The sequence below is a fragment of the Centroberyx affinis genome, unplaced genomic scaffold (genome assembly GCF_046629955.1).
Source record: "Centroberyx affinis isolate AG114_WGS23_722 - 3 ecotype Tasmania unplaced genomic scaffold, CSIRO-AGI_Caff_v1 ptg003849l_1, whole genome shotgun sequence".
Classification (NCBI taxonomy): domain Eukaryota; kingdom Metazoa; phylum Chordata; class Actinopteri; order Beryciformes; family Berycidae; genus Centroberyx; species Centroberyx affinis.
The window spans coordinates 221,992-242,274 of NW_027281696.1; the positions used below are offsets into that span (position 1 = coordinate 221,992).

At 40.3% G+C, this 20,283-nt stretch overlaps 4 protein-coding genes and 1 non-coding gene across 5 annotated transcripts; 2 read left to right on the forward strand and 3 right to left on the reverse strand.

Moving 5' to 3' along the window:
* Positions 1-609: 609 nt before the first annotated feature.
* Positions 610-4,006, reverse strand: LOC139662578 (coiled-coil domain-containing protein 122). The gene is made up of 6 exons (XM_071541272.1): positions 3,979-4,006; positions 3,429-3,544; positions 2,465-2,863; positions 2,109-2,225; positions 1,426-1,499; positions 610-939 (listed from the first exon to the last, which is right to left on the reverse strand). Exons 1-6 carry the CDS (start codon positions 4,004-4,006, stop codon positions 867-869), a joined length of 807 nt encoding a protein of 268 aa, XP_071397373.1. The 3' UTR covers positions 610-866.
* A 468-nt stretch (positions 4,007-4,474) lies between these two features.
* Positions 4,475-9,461, forward strand: mtrf1 (mitochondrial translational release factor 1). Its single transcript, XM_071541274.1, has 9 exons — positions 4,475-4,892; positions 5,701-5,798; positions 5,886-5,967; positions 6,305-6,412; positions 6,929-7,101; positions 7,282-7,399; positions 7,977-8,113; positions 8,246-8,344; positions 8,754-9,461. The coding sequence occupies exons 1-9, from the start codon at positions 4,532-4,534 to the stop codon at positions 8,865-8,867; spliced, it is 1,290 nt and encodes a 429-aa protein (XP_071397375.1). The 5' UTR covers positions 4,475-4,531; the 3' UTR covers positions 8,868-9,461.
* A 100-nt stretch (positions 9,462-9,561) lies between these two features.
* On the reverse strand, positions 9,562-13,467 carry wbp4 (WW domain binding protein 4). The gene is made up of 10 exons (XM_071541275.1): positions 13,372-13,467; positions 13,147-13,219; positions 12,982-13,044; positions 12,183-12,306; positions 11,867-12,055; positions 11,675-11,745; positions 11,423-11,498; positions 10,945-11,201; positions 10,562-10,785; positions 9,562-10,424 (listed from the first exon to the last, which is right to left on the reverse strand). Coding segments are annotated over exons 1-10 (1,281 nt in total). The 5' UTR covers positions 13,374-13,467; the 3' UTR covers positions 9,562-10,222.
* A 231-nt stretch (positions 13,468-13,698) lies between these two features.
* trnae-uuc (transfer RNA glutamic acid (anticodon UUC)) lies at positions 13,699-13,770 on the forward strand. The gene has a single exon. It is a non-coding gene; the product is annotated as a tRNA-Glu (tRNA).
* A 724-nt stretch (positions 13,771-14,494) lies between these two features.
* LOC139662592 (uncharacterized) lies at positions 14,495-20,281 on the reverse strand. Its single transcript, XM_071541295.1, has 5 exons — positions 20,211-20,281; positions 17,161-17,550; positions 16,540-16,645; positions 16,077-16,211; positions 14,495-15,120 (listed from the first exon to the last, which is right to left on the reverse strand). Exons 2-5 carry the CDS (start codon positions 17,482-17,484, stop codon positions 14,897-14,899), a joined length of 789 nt encoding a protein of 262 aa, XP_071397396.1. The 5' UTR covers positions 17,485-17,550; positions 20,211-20,281; the 3' UTR covers positions 14,495-14,896.
* Between the last annotated feature and the right edge of the window lie 2 nt (positions 20,282-20,283).

A 20,283-nucleotide genomic window follows, 5' to 3' on the forward strand; every position in this document is an offset into this window, starting at 1 on the left:
ACTAGTTAGGTATTCCGGTGAAAATCTAGGTGATTGTGCTTAATATCACAAACCATAGCTTCTCTCAGAGGCTGCCTCAATGCACTGTGATCTAGAACAATTGTCTGAGACGGCAAGTTTGCTGTTAAGTTAGTTGAGAGTGTCGTGGTGTAAGCCCGCCGTTGGTTAGTTATGGCTGGGGTGGCACAGTCACGCCCTCGTTAGCCGGCAGAGGGACTGTCGCCTCGCATTCGGTCAACAAGCCCAGTGGAGCGGAAGCTGGAACAGCGTGTACCAGAACAACACCATGACAGCGACGGTTAGAGCGGACACTTGGCTTTGTTCAGGACGGGTCAGTATTGAGGACACCAACAGGACAAGCTGATTCCTTGTCACCCCAACCTAAAATCCCAGCCAACGCCCCGCTGATATCGCCCCGGTTTTGTTTCAGTATGCCGACTGGAAAGTGGAACTCTCTCGCACGTGTTGTCCTGTTGTCAAAGAAAAGCCAATTTTGTGCGCCTTCTGTCAATAGACAATTATTTTAATACTTCTGCCATCTTTCCACCAAGTATTGTGCATTTGGAGAAACAAACACAGTGATGAACATTATGTTGACGTGTAGCATCAAACTAAGGGAATTAAGTGAAGGCAATATGATTAAGTTCTAAGTGCAGCAGTACAAGTTAAACATTTTGTTGACACTACTGCCCCCAGTTGTTCAATAGCAGCAACAGCTACTGCATTTCCTCTTATCTAAAACTTTGTGAGCTGTAATAACTACAAGCCTACAGTTCAGCAAATAACACAACAATTTCTCATCTATATAAGATCTATATATGAGCCAGCGCTGACACTACAGTTTGATGACCACTGACCACTAAGTCCTACGATGACTTCAGCTGCCTCTTCAGCTCTGCTATCTGTCTCTCCATGTGGTAGATATCTCCAGTCATTTGCCTGAGTAAAGCAGACAGACTTTAGTGAAGTAGAGTACAATATGCAGAACATTATTGAACCTTGATCAGCAATTTTCCTAAAGAGCCTTTAGTCAAATTATAACATAGTGGAAAGGTATAACATATGAAAAGGGATGGAAATTATTACTGATTAATCACTAGGTGACAGACTAACTCAGATGTAGAAATACAAGTTGGTTAACCTAAATTTATTAAGCATACTGGAAAAAAAATCAGCCATCACATAGCTTTTAGAGATGTGACATATTTGTGGCATGCAGAATAAAAGAACGGTCTATTATGTCTGTTAATTTTGGTATCTTTATTTTTAGACATTTTTTCGTTCAGAAATGTAAACATCTGTTACGTTAAATGAAATTCTCATCCCTAAAGAGCTGTATATAGTTAACACTAACAATACATCACTTTGTAGCTATATAAATGTAGTTATTATTCTCATTGGTGTTGATGTTGCACTTATAATTACCTGTGGATGGCCTGGGCCTTGTTCAGTTGGCAGTGGAGACGCTTTACGATGGCTTCATAACGCCTGTTCTGGATCTTGGGGAGTGGAAACATACAAACAATATTTGGTTTGATGAGTTTACAGTGGGGAAAAAACAGAGAATGCAATTATGTTATGTTGAACTCCCAATTTCTTTACTCATGGTTTTCTATTTTAAAATCAGATGCATGAAATACAGGTAGCTGGTGTTGGTTATCTGTAAACTCTACAAACATCGGCTAACTGTAGAACTGTCAATAGTCAACATAACTAGAATTCTTTCAAGCCAATAGGAGTTCTGTATCAGCATGACATACAATACATTCTTCTGTTTTATTCATGTTAAGTTTATGTGTCTAGCCCTTAATCACAGTTATGGTATCAAAGGGACTATCTACAGTATTTGTTCTAGTATTCTTATCTATATCCTATTTGTTGCTGCTGCAATGACCTAATTCCCCACAGGGATCATTAAAGTTTAATCTAATCTAATATAATCATCAATTCAAATTATTTTATCCAAGATCAAAATGAAAACAGGAGTGAAAATGTGATATGTATGTCCACCATAAGTATGAAATAAAGGGTGCTGGTGTTGATTATCCTCTGATTATTTTTTACCAGGATAAAAAAGTGAATAATTTAAGCCCTTCTCCTTGTCTTACCTCTATGTCTTTCTTTATCTGGTTATGAGTCCCAAACTCTTTCAGCAGCCGCTCTCTCCTCTCTGCCACAGTCTTCCTCAGGACTGAGATCTCCCCCTTCAGATCGTCAATCCCTCTCTGTCAAAAAAATGCAAAATACAATGGACAATTATGTACACTAAAGGACTGTGAAAAAGTGGAAAAACTGATACTGTGTGGACCATCCAAGTCTCACAAATGAAGGAAAGAAGGAAGGAAGGAAGGAAATTATTAGCCAAGAAAAGCAAGTGACTTTAAACTTGTCATTTGGAGGCTGGAGCTATGGACTAAAATGAATAATGAATGAAGTTTTAAATCATGCAGCTCATTTTCTCCACCTTTGCCAGCTGCACAGTGCTTCCATTTGGGTTCTCCAAATCTTCCTTCAGGGTCTCTTTTCTGTGTGTCAGCCTCCTGACCAGCGCTCTCTTCTCCTCCAGCTCCTTGTGGGCCTCCGTCTGGCTCTCTGCATGCAAAACGACCGTCCTGTGACCCTCCATCTTGTTCCGGTAGGTGTTGTACCCTGCCAGCACGATGCGGGCGTTCTCCTCCTCCTCGCCTATAAGAAGCCGCAGCTCCGTGTTGTCGGTGTAGACGGATGTACAGCGAGCGTGCAGGAGGCGTGTCTGCCGCTGCAGGTGCTCCGTCTCGCCCTCCAGGGTGAACACCTGCCTCACTTTAGATCTCAGCTCCAGCTCTGCCTCCTCGCCCCTCTTCTCAACATCTGAGAGAATGGCCTGTTAAAGGAATAACACCACATTCCCACTAAAACATTTAGATAAATGTTTCCTCCCTGAAATGACTCTTTGTTGGGATGTAAAGGCCTCTGAAACAAACAAATTCTCTCAAATGCCACAATATTTAGACCATGACATGACAGTCAAACGCTCCATTAAAACCAAAACAAATACAATTCTTTCAGAGTAGCAGCTCTTTTAGGCAGTGTCCCACCTTGTCTACTGACTGGAAAGGGAAATACTGATAGAAATGATTTCTTAAAAACTTTATGACAGGGATCAACTATAATTAACTACTGACCTGCTCTGTTGAAGCAGTAATAGAATAACTGGGCCATCACAATTACTCTAGTTGTGTGTATATGTACACATACACACTTCTTTCTCTTGCAAATTGACTATATTATATATTGCTAAATATCTGGGTGAGAGGGAACAGGTAAATTAGTGCAACTACTGCAACTGCTACAATGCTAGGAAGTGATTATTAAGGACATAATGAAGACAATGTATTCAGACTAGTAATGCTAGCTTGAGCCTCAAGTGAATTATTAGCCAGATGAACCTGGAGGGAGCTGAGCTCCAGCTGTTTCTCCTGGAGAGCCACAACCTGGGCGTATCCCTGCTGACTGACATCCTCCAGTGCCTTCGTTAATGAAAACTCAGGCTTCTCATGTGTTTCTGTGGGTCAGTAAACAAAGGCTCATAACGGCTTAGTTGAATGTTAACTAGGCTCTCACTTACCAAGCATAAGCTAGCAGGCGAGAAGTCAGCTCTGGCTAGCAACTTGGTTTCAAAATGTCCATGGTTTAATGTCTCAGTGATAGGCTACAAGTTGCTGAAACACTTATTTTTAATTAAATTTTAACACGTTTAACACAAGACTATCCATAGTTTCAAAAACCTTTTAACCAACAGTTAGCTAGCGGTAAGCTAGCAGGAATAACAGCAGGTCAAAGTGAAACAGTTCTAACCTTACAGGTAATTTCCTGTAAATTTCCTAAAATCATTTTGTGTAATTTCTCATTGCTAGGCTACATCTTGCTCAAACACTCACTTTGACATATTTTTTTAAACAAATCTGATGTCACTATGTGTGTTTAATATTATCTTACCATCTTCACTGGCCCTGGAGTTTGACATTTTTCACTGATAAGTCAGAGAACCGTTGCTACTAAACTGACACCTGAACCTGGAGGCTGTAATGTTATGCAGATATTCTGATTTTAGACAGATAGATAGATAGATAGATAGATAGATAGATAGATAGATAGATTTTACTTGCACAACACTGTAACTTACACATCTGTTTTCAAATGAAGTACAGACCTAAGTTAATCATCAGTGTTGCTTTGTAAAAAAAAAAAAAAAAAAAAAAAAATTAAATACTATTCATAATTCAAATCCACCGCAACATAATGGTAGGGAATGAAGACCAAAAGATAGTCTGTCCTGAATTTGTGATATGAGACGATTCGGTCCCTCTAGCCTGCCTACAAGTGCCGCACAATAAAACTACAACTCCCAGTGTTCACTTCATAAACGTCCTCGACCTTATTTCTTGATTTACTTCCTGGTCTTCCTCTACCCATGCCTGCTTGAGTACCAAAATGACATACATGTTTGTTGACATTTTACCTACAGTTATCGCAGTTTAAATGTAGTCAAATGCTTGGTCGTCAATGGATCCGGCTGTGCGCCTCGTGCAGCCGCGTTGTTCACCACAACAGAGGAGGAAGAGGAGGATGGAGGACACTGGCAGGACACAACAGTCTGCACTATGTGACCAGACGCTCCTGTCACAGCGACTTAGGGGATTTATACAAGAATGAGTCTGTTCAGAGATATCTTCGGCAGCTCATGGAGGAATACGGAGAGCTCAGCAAGAAGTTACAGCATGCGTGTCTCAGCGATGCAGAGAGGAAAGACCTGAATAGGAAACACACTGAGTTGGTGCCAGTGGCAAATGTGTTTCAGAGCATCCAACATGCTTTGAAAGACCTTGAAGAAGTCGTATCTCTTCTGCACAGTGAGGAATATATATTTCTATATTTTATATGTCTGTGTATTTCTGTCAGTAACTTTGTCAGTGAGGTTGTTGCTGCCTCAACCACAAGGGGTGGTATTGGGTCAAGCTATCAAATAAGCTGTCAAAAGTTAATATATGTCATTCTGTTTTAAATCCTTTACAAAAAAAAATATAGTAGCTAGCTAATAGTACTAGATACATACTGTACATCCTTCTAAAACTTTAAAATATATAGCTACTACAGGTTAAAAAATAAATAAATAAATAAAATAAATAAATAATATATATATACCACAGAGAGTCATTTAGTAATGCCAGAAGAAATAACAATGTCTATGTTAACTCACTGTTTACTACTGCAGAAGTCCCTATAGCAATATTATAGTGACTTTTCATTAGGGATGGCATTTGAGTGTTTCTCTTTTTCAGGTGTCCTTGAAAGTATCTAAATTTAAGGTCTTAAATAGTATTGAAATGTCTTAGTTATTAGAGGTCTCCCTTTTTTCACCATGCAATGGCAGGCTTCTTTACAATACAGAACAGGGTTAGTGGTACAATATGGCCTCCAAGTCCATTAATATGTTCCTGTTGTCTTTTTTCTTACACTGCTCATTTATATTTTCAGAACCTCCATTATCTATGTTCAATCGGAAATAGGCTAGTTTTGCCAGCTTTGTTTCTTTATTTACGTTTTTAAGTGGCTCTTAAATGTAATACCGGGTAGAATTGAAATTGTGTTTTACAAAGTCTTAAATTTGGCTCTCTAAAACCTGCAGATACCCTGTTTTTGCGTTCCCCCTGACTGCAGGTACAGCTGGAACCAGAGAGGAAGACGAACAGATGACCCAGCTGCTGAAAGAGGAAGAAGCGCAGATCTCCCACAGGATTGTAGCCTTGAGAAAAGATGTAAGAGTCTGGATACCTGATCGATTTATATGGATGCACTGCTGAACATCCGGTGTTAATTTGGAGTGTATTTTTCTTTTTCTCCAGTTGATCAAAGCTCTTGTACCCAGTGACCCACATGACTCCACTAATGTTCTTCTGGAGGTCGTAGCAGGACGGACAACAGGAGGTAAAGTCTGTTTGACATATACTGGTTGGAACTAGCATGATAATGATATTGATAGTGATGTTTTTAACCCTCTAAGCTGAGACTGAAGACATTTTTTTTCAGCCCCAGTTGAAATTTTGCCCACCAACTTATTTTCCTAGCAGCAGAGTAGTTTCAAGAATGTAATCGAATGATTGAACACAGGCTGGCTACCTTCCAAAGTGACAACTACAACAAAAATACTGTAAATACTTACAACATTTGGCCAGTGGCTGGTGTTTAATAAATCCTGTGCATGAGCTTGCATGGATCACAAAATATTCTCTCTAACACTCCACATGCTTACCTGTGGTTTCAGGTGACATCTGTCAGCAGTTCACCAGAGAAATGTTTGACATGTACCAGGGATTTGCCAGTTACAAGAATTGGGACTTTGAGGTTTTCAACTACACACCTGCTGAGTATGGTAAGGCTTCCTCTCTGCCCCCCTTGTCTGACTCTCAGTAAAATGGAGGACAAATGGATGTTTTTCCTGGTATGGTGTTATATTTCTATGCATGCTTTCAACAGATTTAAGACTTTGTCATCTTGTTAATTTTATTTGTCTTGGACACTTGTGAACATGAATAGCTCCAGACAACTGAGGCTCTCATCTATGATGCTGTTAACACACAGATCCTGGACCTTCTTTATTGACAATGAACTGAACTGACTTTATTTACTCCTAAAATGTCTGTTTCAGCATTTACACTTACAATGAATTTTATTAAAATGTTGTCCCTGTGTCCAAAATCAGTATTATATAAATCCAGTATTTGCCTATTTATGGCATCATGAGAGTCTTGGCTCTTATTTCTTGCTTTGGAGAATAACTGTTCATCTTCATAAATAACCGAGCTGTCCTGGATCATTGGATTGTAGGGTTAATATGTAAACTCTGTTTTTAGGTGGAGATTCACTTAAAACTGATTGTGCCCCTCAGGTGGTCTGCACCATGCAGCGGTGAGAGTAGCAGGGGAGAATGTGTACAGACATCTGAAGCATGAGGGAGGTACACACCGGGTGCAGCGGATCCCTGAGGTGGGCCTCTCCTCCAGGATGCAGCGCATCCACACTGGAACCATGACCGTCATCGTCCTGCCTCAGCCCATCGAGGTACACTGTACACTGGAGGTCTATTACTTTGTCTGTCTGCATGTATGCACGTTTGTCTCTTTATGTCACTGCTTTTCTGATTGCTGGACTACTGTCTTTCTGACCAGCTTGATTCAAATTGTGTGTTTCTCTTGTCCTTTGTGTATTGTGAGTGTTTTAAAATCCTCTTTGTGTTCGTAGCTTGACGTCAGCATTGATCCAAAGGACCTGCGGATCGACACGTTCAGATCACGAGGTCCTGGAGGCCAAAGTGTTAATACAACAGACAGCGCTGTGCGCATAGTTCATCTTCCCACAGGTAAAACATGCTTGCAGAACAGAAATATTTTAATGACAGTTACAATTACCATTTCACATTTGGCAGACGCTTTTATCCAAAGCGACTTACACATGAGATTTTCATACAACACAAGCAAGGTTCTAGTTAGGAGAGAACAACGAGAGTAAGTGCTATAAAGCTAAGTTCTGGTCCAACAGGACATAGGTGCTATGAGGCAGTGCTACAAGGCAGTGCTATGAGGCAATGCATAGAGTGCATAGAAGCAAATTTTTTTTTTTTGGTTACCCGGGCCATTAGGTGAGAAGGTATTCGCTAAAGAGCTGGGTCTTTAGCCTTTTCTTAAGGATTGAGAGGGACTCTGCGGATCGAATGGAGTTTGGTAACTCCATTCGATCCATTAACAATATGCTTACTTTCAAAACTGTGACCGGGTTTACTTAGTGATGGGTCATAATGACTGATTACTATATTAGTTTGTGCTGGAAATTAACACTGGCTCTACACTCCCTTGCAACATCATCACTGTTCTGCTTTATAAGTCAGGCCTTGTTGCCATCTGTTTCCATGGTTACTCCCCCCCCCCCCCCCCCCCCAGGTACTACAGTGGAGTGTCAGCAGTCTCGCTCTCAGCTCCAGAACCGAGACACAGCGATGCGCATGCTGAAGGCCCGCCTCTACCAGAGCATGATGGGTAAAGAGTCTGAGCAGAGGCACACAGTGCGGAAGCAGCAGGTGACTGAACTCCCGTGGCAACTTCATGTGAAATCTCCACCTAGGATTTTTTTTAGTAATACATTATTTACACATTCTCTTCTGTTTGGATACATCTTAACCCATAGCTGATTTTTGTCTGTCTGACCCCAGGTGGGCACCCGTTCCCAGGCAGAGAGGATTCGCTCCTACAATTTCAGCCAGGATCGCGTCACAGACCACAGAACCAGCTACGTCACCAGAGACATCAAGGTGAGAGCGTGTCAGTGTGTCTCCAGACTCTGCAGGGTAAATCACGAGAAACTGTCAAACCTGTAGTACATTTTATCCTTGCCATGCTTTGCTTTATACATACTTGTAATTTCCCACCACGAAACTTCACTCGTAAAACAGGCATTTGCAAATACACAAGATCTGATGCAAATTTCCTTTCGTGTGATTTTGGGAGAGCAACTATGTAGAAACCTGCTGAACAGAGACAGAAAGTTATATCTGTATATTTAACCATGTATATGTAAACCTATTCCATGTGTCAAGTTTTCCTTTATGGTTGCCTCTAGTTTTTCACTAGGAAGAATCATACAACTTCACTCCTGAGACAATTTGTTTTGAACCTCCTTTGTTACGCGTACATGTCATATCTGTTCTGGTCCACGTTTAGGAGTTCATGAGAGGAGGGGAGGCCCTCGATGATCTGATCTCTGACGTTCTTGACCACAGAGAGAGGGAGGCTCTTCTGGAGCTGGTGGAGAGCAGCAGCAGCAGCCTGAAATGACCTGAGTCTGGACAGTCTGCGGATTGACACCTACCAAAATCTACCGTTAACTGAATGCAGTCTGGAGCTGTGACCCAAGCATATAACTCAACATATATGCCGTTGGGTGGATACATCTATCCCACACTACCATGACTGCATATGCCTTTAGCACCGGTGGCCCCAGTGGGAATCAAACCTCCATTGAGTCACAGGACCGCCATGCCTCACTGCTCAGTGAGCTTGAGCCTGGAACTACTAGTAGATACTAGTAGACACAAAGTGAAATGAATTGGACTGATGCAGCACCTGATCCTGGAAGCTCCTGTGTCTGATAGTTGACTTGGATATGGGGATGTAAACAGACACTAATGTTATTTATTTTCAGTAAGTATCCTTGATGGTCCCTTGCCAGTGTGGGTGTGGCGAAACCACCTATCAGTTCAACACACACACTTTCGCCCACAGCATGTCACACCCTCTGTGGGTGTGCGTGTGCCAGCTGACCAGGAACCTTTCCACCCTGGTTGAAAGCATCTTTATTTTTAACTAGTGACTGTCTTAGTGAAATAAATTATGATCATCCTTTATTCAAAGACCTCCTGAAATACTTTACTTTCATTAAATTATATTTCCTAGAATGAAATGACTTAAATTAGTTCAGTACGCTGTCAGTCATCAATCATGGAGATCACTTTTTTTTTTTCCCTCCTTTAATCACGTCTCTTTTCATACTGCTCTAAGAAAGTATGACAAGTCATTCACTTTACATGACCAATGTTCAACATGGATGCCTTACTAGCTTTACATAAATTACACTGGTAAAAAAATACAGATATGGAAAACAAAATACAAAAATTTATTTCACAATTTCTCTGTATATGTACGTCTGCACTTAACAGACTACAGGAGAATTGTATTTACATTAATAAAATTACCAGATTGGGGAGTTGACAATGTTGTATGGCAGAGATAATGCCTATACTCATACATACCTTTATTTTTATAGATTTCAGTACAAAGGGAAGACAATTGATAGTATCCAATGCTAAACATGTTTTTGATGATTATGGATCCTGTTTCCTTGCGACTCCAAGTTTCTCATCTTAAGTCCTAAAGGCCAATTTCTCCTCTGACTAGAGGATGGAAGCCACAAAAAAAAACATGACCGTGTGGCATGCATCTTGGGTTTAAAAAAAAAAAAATCCTAATACAGCAGAGCCTTCAAAGACCCAAGCAGCGCATCCAAATGTCAAAGCTCCCTGACAGCCATATTTCACCTGTGTAGATATTTCATTTCACACATTAAAAAAACTCTGATACTGCAGAATTCTCATCACACTGGCTGTAAATTTGACAAAGTGCATGTGTTTGGGTCAGTCGTCTTTGCCCCTCTGTCGGATACTCCTGGATTTGCCATTCTGCGTCTTGCTCTTCCTGAACGAAGCGGGTCCACCTTCCTCTCCGAGGGAGGTGATGGTGCGTTCCTTGAACTTGGGTTTGGGCTCTGGGGGCAACTCATCTGGAACGCTGGCCGCACCTCCATCCACCTGGGGCAACTGCAGGTCCACATTCGCACTGGAAAGGAAAGAAAACAGAAAAATTTTAGCCTTTTAAGTCTCTGAATGCCACATCTGTACACTAGAAAACTGCTGATGAAACAATCAGCAGTGTGATTTGGAATGAAACTCTTCACTTATAGATGGGACACTTACTATGGGTCCTCCTCCTCTTGGATCTGTTCCCAGGTCCCATATGGGTTGACTGTCCTCGTCCTCTTGGCTTGTCTCTTTTCTTTCTCTTTCTTCTCCTCAGGTTCAGCCGTTGTGCTTTGGGCCTCTTCCTCTCCTTTGTTCTCTTCACCCTCCTCTTTCTGAGCATCGTCACTCGCTTCATCCTCTCCCTCCTTTTCCGAGGGCTCGGTCTCTGCTTTTCTTTTCTGAGAACAGCAAACGGACATTTGTTAGAGTCTAAAATCCCACTGATATTACTGATAACCTGTTTGGTCCGAGGATCATGTTCATAGAATCTTGACAATACTCTATGAAGTTACAGTTCTTGTTGACTAATTCGCATTCGCTGATGCGAGTCTTCTCACCCTGAAGCTGATCTTGGGGACTTTGGGTTGTTGGCTGGCTTCTCCATTGTCTTCAGCCTCCTTGGACGGCTGAGCCCCGTTGGAGCTCTCCTCTCCCCCTGAGAGAGGCTCCGGCTGAGGGGTAGATGGCTTCTCCTGACCCTCTTCCTCTCTGCTGGACCCGGACCCAGAGCCAGAGCCAGAGCCAGAGCCAGAGCCAGAGCCAGAGCCAGATGCCTCCTTCAAGGGAAGGTCCGCTGGCCTCTCCCAACTGGACTCTGTGAAGAAAGATGGAGCATGTGAATACCAGAAAGTAGCTCCATAAAGAAGGTGAAATGGACTCCAGAAAGAGAGCAAAGTGCATAGCAAATCAAGTAAACTCAAATGGGATTTAAAAAACATTTGGTGTTTTAAAAAATATAGAAAATTATTCTACACAAAAAAATTGTATTTTGGCGTTTTGTATTTTTAAGCTTTTGTCATATGCCGCTGAGCTCACCTCCAGTCTCTGTGTTGTAATAGTAGGTATAACCATCAGGACTGACAGCTTCCATCCAAGCACAGTCCGACGAGCTCTACAGAGAAAAACACAGTGAGCTCACACCATCACTGGAAGGCTGAAAGATGCCACTTAACATCTAAATACATGTGATGAGCAACCAACACCAGAGGCTAAAGCCCATTTAAACAGGTAAATAATGAAATTAATATACAAGTAATGCGTGACAACCAAAGATTTACGAGAAAGTACCTCATTCTCTCCAAGCTGTGCAGAGTCTGAGCTTTCTCCCTGGAAACCCTCTGGCTTTTCCCACCGAGATTCTGCAGTAATAGTACAGAATCATTAGACTCTCTTTAACAATAGAGATAAACATTCCTCATACATATGACCTAAAAGTATGAAAATATCGGGGGAATATGTTGATGTACAGGTTATGCTCACCTCCGGTTACAGTGTTGTAGTAGTATGTGTGTCCATCGTCTGACTTTCCTTGTACCCAAGTCTCTGATTTGGCGGGGGCTTTAGACTCCTTTCTTGCATGCTTTTTTGTCTTTTCTTGTCTTCGGGCCTGCGGCTGTATCTGCGGCTGTACCTGAGGCTGTGCCTGCGGTGGTGTTTGGGCTGGGGAACCTAATCCCAACGCAAAAGACTTCATTAAAATGCAATCAAACAGCAAAAGTTCCTCTTGAGCGGTCTACTTTGATCTAACTAACAAAGTCAACACGTCATTTATCAGTAAAAAATGTCACACAAATACCTGACTCTATTCCCATCCTCTTCATATCTTCCTGATATGCCTTCATCGCAGCTTCCTCCATCGCTGCAAACTCTTTGGACATTTTTTCCTCCTGCTTCGCCTTGTCGATGCTCTTCTTTTTAATCTGCAGCAAGGGAGATGTGAGAGGATGAGTGGCAGGTGTTAATAACCAATAAGAAGACAACTTTGGGGTGAGAGTGTTATGCCTGGACCTTATCTCTCCTGCCAGTCCTGAGAACTGTGCCAAGTTGTTCTCGTTAGTGTAGGACATGCCTGTTCTGTGCAACAGAGACCCCTATCATAGTATATGTATAGTCCTGTGTATGCCAACTGCAAGCATATGTGCATCTATGTGTGTATATGAACAAACTAACCAAGGATCTGCATGGGCAGGCCTAGTTCTGAATTTGTGAATACACTAAAATTCACTTCAAATGGTTTGAGAAAGTCAAGCAGAAAACAGAATCATTCTTGAATTGCAGGAGTCTTCATTAAACAAAATGCAGACAGATTTAACAGATCTGTAATGTCAGCTGTTTGCCAGGTTGAGCGTCTGGACAAATGTAAAATGCACACATAACTGTCCTCACACTGCCAAAAAGTGCAGGGTTATAGTTAATCTAACGTTCAGTTAATAATCATTGAATTGAATTATATATTTCCTGCAGTTCAATTGATTCCTGGAGATCATACCATCAGTAAAATTAAGATTTTTGCAGCAATTCACTCTTGATTTGTGGATTGATTCAACCCCTGCTTACAAAGAAGAAAGCCTAGGTGTTAAGGATTGCAAGGATACCTCAGCAATTTTGGCAGCAACATTTTCTTTGTGATTCTTCCCTCTTTCATGGAACTCAACACTCTGCAGAGGAAAACAAACATGATGAGACACACTTGCTTCACAATGAGAAGTCAGTTTATCATCTTGACCCCAGCAACATTATTAATGTTTTGGGCTACTCACAGGCTTATTGTCTGCTATCCAACACTTGCAGTACTGACAGAATTTCTTCGGCTGTGATTTCCAGTAGTCAGCCCTAAAAATGCACAGAAATATTAGCAGACATGTTTAAGTTCAAGCTAGCATTGATAGCTAACGGTAACTTTGATTGTATTCCTGCGCTGAGTAATTCATTCGCTGTAATGCATCTCGTACATATAGAAGCTTTAAGTGAATCTCCATACTCACATTTTTTAAGCCTTGGTTTTAAAAGACGGCGAAGAAGCTAAAACGAACTACATAAAGACAACCGCTCGGCACATTTCAGGAATAACAACACTGTCCGTTTCTGATGACGCAATCACTAGTCGTCGTTGAAACCAGCCTCTCTTTCCACAAAAGTACCGTTTAGTTTATCTGAATATAGTAGTGTTTCACCGTACACCGGTCATAGGAAATTCTATTGTATTGTATTATGTGAATATGGTGATGTGATTACTATATATAAATATGATCACACTCAGTCTTCTGTTTGTTATCAATAATTACCCACAATTCCAGTGTGTTAATAAGACTTCCCATATGGTCTAGCGGTTAGGATTCCTGGTTTTCACCCAGGCGGCCCGGGTTCGACTCCCGGTATGGGAACAACTGTTTTGCCCTGAATACTCTTATCCAAGCTTGTAACACGAGGATTTATAGTATAATTTCTGCATTTGTTGGCCTTTCGTGTCACAGCGACAGTACTTCTTTGAAAATATATACTAGCCTAATTCAAGAAATTTGGATGAGTTCACTATGCCTGCGTCATGCCTCTAAATCCTCAAATTACAATCCAATTCCTTTCTCTAACAAAAAACATTATAATATTACTATAGAGTTTATATTGACCAGATCAATACATGGTTTAGGTCCTATGGCATCACTATAACATTCCCATGATATTCCTGCAAGGTTTTATAGGTTTGCTGGGTATCCTTTTACAACTTGTTATTGGATTATTACAGGTCTTTTTCATAAGGACTGAGAAAGAAAAAAAGCCACAGTCAAAAATACATAACGTTCTAACTTTAATTCCATCAGATTATCTCTCTCATCTCCAACAACTGGTCTGAAAGCTGTATTCAGGCTTATCAAATTTAAGTGCTACTACAATCTTAGGACACTTGCAGATCATTTTTACTGGTTTCAATAAATACCACATCCTTTATTGATTATTGACATCATTATAAGTTTTATTCCAAACCCTTATCAAATGTATGTCCTTATATCAAACAAACAAACTTAAAAAATGGGCACACCATCACCATGTTGGAGTACAGATATATTTATTTGGAGCCTGCACAAAGACAACGCAAAGTCAAATGGTGACTTTGCCATAGTAACACATAAGCTTTATGAGTTTCATTCACAACTCAATACTTACTCCCACCATTTAAAGATGTTAAGTTAGTCTATAATTAGACTAATTTACATCGCTCTAAGAACAGTATAGGTATTATTATTATAGTTCACAGTTAAAAACCTAACCTACAGGAATTCCTATAGCATCATTAATCCTCAAATTCAATGATGTTCCCTTGAAAACAAAACACAGACAAAAATCACAATCTTATTGGAATATGGAAAACTCACTGACTATCAGTACAAGAATAAGCTACTGTGTGTATTACAGTTCATAGTTAAAATATCCTACAGGGATTCCTATAGAAATATGAAAGTTGTTTCATTAAATCTGGGCGATGGTGTACAGCTACACTGCTGGACGTTCGGTTTATACACCACTTGGCGAGGCACTCTGCACCATCACCGGATCATCGTTTTTTACACGATCTGGCAAATCATTGATTATTTCAAAAACAAAGTCTGAGACGTGCGGCCATGCCAAGGATCTGACATGGTCCACCATTTGGGGGTTCACCTCCTGCTTCCCTGCTGTGTTCTGTCCAGATGGTGCTGCATCTGTGGCATCTGTGGCATCTGACGGCGTGTGGAGCACTGAGGGTATAAAACAGGGACAACTTTTGGGTAACTTCTGAGAAAGATTCAAACCATCACATCTTAGTTCACTGTTTGAACCTGGTCCAAATAGCTGCAAGATATTCCTGTTATTCATTTGTATTTCACCTTGACTGAGGATGAAGGCATCATATTAGCACCTATTTCTGACCAAACATTTTTGAAAAAACAAAAATTGGTGCTCAATATGAAAGTGATTACAAATGAATAACAGCAACATCTTGTGGCCATTTGGACGCATATTGGAATTGTCATTACATTTCTCGGAGGCAGAGCGGCTTTGGGGGCAGAAATAATCTGATTGGTTGAGTTAAACCCGGTGATGGACGGAGCCAAAGAACCACAGTTTTTCTGGTTGAGTAACATTAGACTGAAGCCTATAGTCAAAAAGGAAAGGGCTAAGAGAGGAAGTAGCTAATATATGAAGCCTAGCAGTCCTGCTATTGAAAACATACAAAAACTAGTCTATCTATAGCTATGTAGATAAGCTAGTTAGCTAGCTGCTGACCTTCTAAGATCATGAATGCCATGGTTATGAATGAATGAAAAAGGGGCATTGCCATTTATATTTTTTGTTTATATTTTGACCAGAGTTCCTTCTTTGGCATTCCAGTTTGCCAGCTACTAACTTGCACCCCCCAAAAAAACAGTCTCTTTGGCCCCACTGAGGTTTAACTCAACCAATCATATTATTCCTGCCTCCAGAGCAGCTCTGCCTCTGAGAAAAGTTTGTATAGCTAAAACTGCAATCTGCCATTTGGACTGTTTGCACCCTAGGAAGGACACAGATCTTTAAACCTGCTTGCATCCTGACTGTGCTGTACTAGACCACAGGAATAATGTGAATTCTTAAACTGAATAAGGAATTGGTATTCCTGTTTAATAGTATAATAGTAATAGTTAACTGTCATAAACTAAGTGTTATTGGATGTTACCTTTCAGCATGGCGTTGGCGTGTGTCTTGGCTGTGGCATATTCTGCTGCAGCCTTCCGAAGGCTGCCTTCAATCATCAGCTCAGTCTCTTTTAAAAGATGGTCTTTAAACACTCCTCTGTAAGGGTCTGCTGAACCTGCATGACCAGGCACATGTAGACAGTGTCACTTATCTCCTTATCTCCTCACATTTAGTACTGACAAGTAACGTAACATTTCTTTAAAGAGTAAGTATAATGGATCACTTAAAAACATGGATGCTAGTGATGTAAAATGACTTGTTTGGAGCTACAGTTAGATCTTCTCATATATGGGTTAAAGGACTAAGGTGTGTCAGGTTCAGGTCATTGCAACCCATTGTTTATGTATTGTATGTGTTATTTTATATTATTACATTGTATATGTTCATTAGGGTTATGATATATTTTATTTACATAAATCATAATATGAGTTTGCAGAACTTACATGTCCCACCACAGCTCTTGGAGCACAGAGAAGTGCAGCAGTGCATCAGAGCAGTCAGGACGACCACGAGAACAACAGCTGAGGCCATTAGCATCAGGCCAATATCCTGCAGATTAGAGACAGTTGGCAAGAATATAATTTATTTACCCTCCTCCAGACCCTCCTGGTGACTTCATTTCATAAAAGCGAGTGGTGACAAATTCAGCTACTTTTTCGGACCAGTGGGAAAATTGTTAATGTGTGGACTTCCATATGTATAGAAGACTTAAAGGTCTGTTATGAAAAAGAAAGTTCTGGTCCTCAGTTCTGATTGGCTGAATAATGTTGAAAGCTAATTACTTAAATACATATAGGCCTAAGTGACATTAGAGGGACAGCCAATCTGGAATCAAATGATTTTAACAAAATGATTGTTTTTACTTAACAATTAAGTTATTAATTTATTATTTGCTACAAAGAAATGCCTTGTCTGTCAATTTGCATTTGAATGTCCCGTTGCCACCAGTTAGTGGATAACAGCAACCAATCCTCTTTTGGTGGAAACTATGTGTCATGGTGTGATATAACATACAAAATATCATCACAGTTTACAAATTATTATCCATCATCAAGGAATCTTACCATAGATGTGTCTCTGAGCTGAAAGAGAGTATCTTGTTCCTCATAAGTCAGATGGCTCTTGTTCTTACATGGGAGATGGGATAGTTCTTTAGGCAGGCTATCGGAGCAGCAGACATACCAGTTCCCATCAATATATACTATCATAACCCACACTAGCCCCGCAAAAAACCCCTTAAAGAGGAGCATGACAAGCGTCGAGCAAAAATGACACTTGCACGGTGCATTTGCGTGGCAGCTGTATTTACAAATGAATCGGAAAACCCTTTGGAAGCGATTGTTGATCCCGAGCACGATGAAGACGATGAGGAAAGGTGGAAAGGCCATGAAGATGCAGCAGTGCAAACGCTGTATGTGTTTGTTGTCGCAGCTGCAGGTGAACTCAACGTGGAACTGAGAGTAGAAAAGAAAAACAAAGCCAAAGAGGATGAAAAAACCTCTCATGCCAGACAGATCTACTGACACTCGTTTTACTGCTTCTTGAATGCCTATAGAGTTGCCCATGCTCAATCCTCCAAAAATAAAATAAAAAGCCTTAATATCACTATTTCTACAACTCTTTGGCTAGTAGATGCACAACAATGGCAAAAAAAAACTAATCAATTCAGTTTTGTGCCAGTATTGAAAGTTGTCAGTGCACTGGACTGGTATTTATTGTAATGAAGCTGATTGTCTGCATTTATATTTTTCCTCATGATTCAAAACCATGCCCACATGAGGTTGCAGGGGGGCGGCCTGGTGGTTAGAGAGGTTAGAGACGCCGTCCTGTAGCTGTCAGTCACAGCATCACTGCCAGAGGCCTTTGATGTTAAAACACTGGCATACTGCTGACATTTTGAGAGCGCTAGCCTACACTACCAGTCAAAAATTTGGACACACCTGATTGAATGTACTATGTTTTATATTCTCTTAAAGCCATTTTGATCTAAAGGCTTATGCTTATTGCCAATTTTAGACAAATATAAACAGTGAAGTTGATGCCTATGAATTTCTTTCAGTGGCAGAGGTGTGACCAAGTCAACTTTGCTCAAGAGTCTCAAGTCTTGAGGCACAAGTCTCAAGTCAAGTCCCAAATCTTAATGTAGATTACCAAGTCAAGTCCATATCATTAATGTAAAGTCTCAAGTTGAGTCCAGTATCAATTTAATATCTTAAATAAAACTAAATATCTAGGACTTTTCAATGCAATATGTTTTAAAAACTTGGTAAGAGCATCATGAGTTTGATTTCTATAATCAAAAAATAATAATTCTATAATTCAACTTCAATAAATTCAGTCATTCCATACAAATTCAGAAAACAGAATTTAAATTCAGTCGTCTGCTGGAACAAATCTCATCATTTTCAATCTAAGTCATTTACACAAACACAAGATCTTTTGTCAAGACTTTAGAAACCTTTTCAAGTCATCAAAGTACAAGTCAAAGTCAAGTCCCAAGTCACCAGAACCCAAGTCAAGTCTCAAGTCTTCTCCTCATGCATCCAGTCAAGTCTCAAGCAATTACAATTGTGACTTGAGTCCTCGCCTCTGGAAAGTGGTCCTATGTTACCTCAGTCCAGCCCAACAAGGATTTTCATGCTTAAAAGTAACACTGATGTTGATGTTTGGACTCTAAAGACCCAACAGTAAAAAGTGCAGTGTCTACTCAAGCAAAAGAGATTATGTCTAACAGAGAACAACATCTTGCCACACGTTTATCTTATCATTCACTCCAATTTCTGAGGGGGAACAAAAAACACTGTTGATGTGAAATGAGTCATGAAGACATGGGATGGTCTGGCCCACAGAACGGTGTGAACGGGTAGATAGGGCACTTCCTGGCACATGGTAACCACCTTTGGTGCATCTGAGATTGGCTACCATAGAATTTTGATAATGTTGTCATGGAAACGAGAGGTGTAGGCTATCTGTTTCCGTTTTCTGTGTAGGAAAAGGAAACTGTTGGTCAATGCACCGTGTGACATGAAGATACTGGACGGTGGCCTGTGAGAACAATATACTGAACTTACTTGTTGAAGTATTCAATATGAAAGACTGTAATACCACAAAGTACATTAAATTCCATTTTTATAATACACTGAGTGAGGTAGAGAGAATTGTGTGGTTTTTACTTTTGAATACTTTATACTTGAATTTACTATTTTACGCTTGTATACAATTGTTCCATGATATTTACTTTTTCAATACAGTACTTTTATTAAACATGAAATGGAGTCCAGTACAATGCTTTTTAATTTCATGCTGGAAAGTCTGTTCCAATTTCACCTTGTTAGGATTATCAAGCATACTCATAATCTGAAGTTATACAGTAACTGGACTATTGAGCTATTTCTACTCCATTAGCACTCCACTTTCACAGAGTTTACAGCTGTTTGAAACTCTCTTTCTTCCTTCACTACTCAGTGCAGGACATTTTATCAACTTGACTATTCCTCAAATCACAGTGAATACCTGCACACTGTGGTAATGTTTTGTGTTTTGTCTTTTTATGCTAGCTATTTTTATGTACAGGCACTTGGCGAGCTCTCTCTTGCAAAATAGATTTTTAATCTCAGTGAGATTTAGGCTACCAGGTTAAATAAAGATTAAATCAATAAAAATAATCACTAAACGTCTAAGCTTCACTGTGGCAACTACAAAGGGTCCTGCCATGCTTGGCACACAAGTACACACATTTTTTTTTACAATATGAAATGTACTTGGCCTAATTACTATTATGAGATGAGATGAAACTTTAATGATCCCTATGGGTAAAACAGAAACAAATCAAATACTAGAATATAGATAAGAGATATAAAAAGCAGAGAGTATGATATAGATAGCAATATAATAAGTAATACAGGAAAAGTTGATAAACAGCTTCACCATACTGCTTCAAATCAGTCTATCTATCTATCTATCTATCTATCTATCTATCTATCTATCTATCTATCTATCTATCTATTTGTTTGTTTGTTTGTGTGCTTGTTTGTTTGTTTTGATGGGAAAGAGACACTGTTTGCGTCATCACTAAGGGCCAAGACGAGAGTGACGCATGCGTGACGCGACTGACCGATCGGCCGACTTTGCTTTTGAGCCCCTCTGCCGGTGGCGTCGGTAGGTTTCCTGTCCACCCCAGTGCCGGA

Bases quoted from the DNA above. Each gene is read 5' to 3' on its own strand.
- LOC139662578 (XM_071541272.1), bottom strand. From the start codon at position 4,006: ATGTCAAACTCCAGGGCCAGTGAAGATG. The intron at 2,864-3,428 runs GTTCATCTGGCT...TTCCTTTAACAG, and splicing joins TGGAGCTCAGCTCCCTCCAG to GCCATTCTCTCAGATGTTGA. The intron at 940-1,425 runs GTAATTATAAGT...TGCTTTACTCAG, and splicing joins AAGGCCCAGGCCATCCACAG to GCAAATGACTGGAGATATCT.
- mtrf1 (XM_071541274.1), top strand. From the start codon at position 4,532: ATGCTTGGTCGTCAATGGATCCGGCTGTGCGCCTCGTGCAGCCGCGTT. The intron at 5,799-5,885 runs GTAAGAGTCTGG...CTTTTTCTCCAG, and splicing joins TTGTAGCCTTGAGAAAAGAT to TTGATCAAAGCTCTTGTACC. The intron at 6,413-6,928 runs GTAAGGCTTCCT...TGTGCCCCTCAG, and splicing joins CTACACACCTGCTGAGTATG to GTGGTCTGCACCATGCAGCG.
- wbp4 (XM_071541275.1), bottom strand. The intron at 12,056-12,182 runs GTATTTGTGTGA...CGTTGGGATTAG, and splicing joins GAGGATGGGAATAGAGTCAG to GTTCCCCAGCCCAAACACCA. The intron at 11,202-11,422 runs GTGAGCTCAGCG...CTTTCTTCACAG, and splicing joins TTACAACACAGAGACTGGAG to AGTCCAGTTGGGAGAGGCCA.
- LOC139662592 (XM_071541295.1), bottom strand. From the start codon at position 17,484: ATGGCCTTTCCACCTTTCCTCATCGTCTTCATCGTGCTCGGGATCAAC. The intron at 16,646-17,160 runs GTAAGATTCCTT...TCTAATCTGCAG, and splicing joins AGCTCAGAGACACATCTATG to GATATTGGCCTGATGCTAAT. The intron at 16,212-16,539 runs GTAAGTTCTGCA...CTGGTCATGCAG, and splicing joins CAAGAGCTGTGGTGGGACAT to GTTCAGCAGACCCTTACAGA.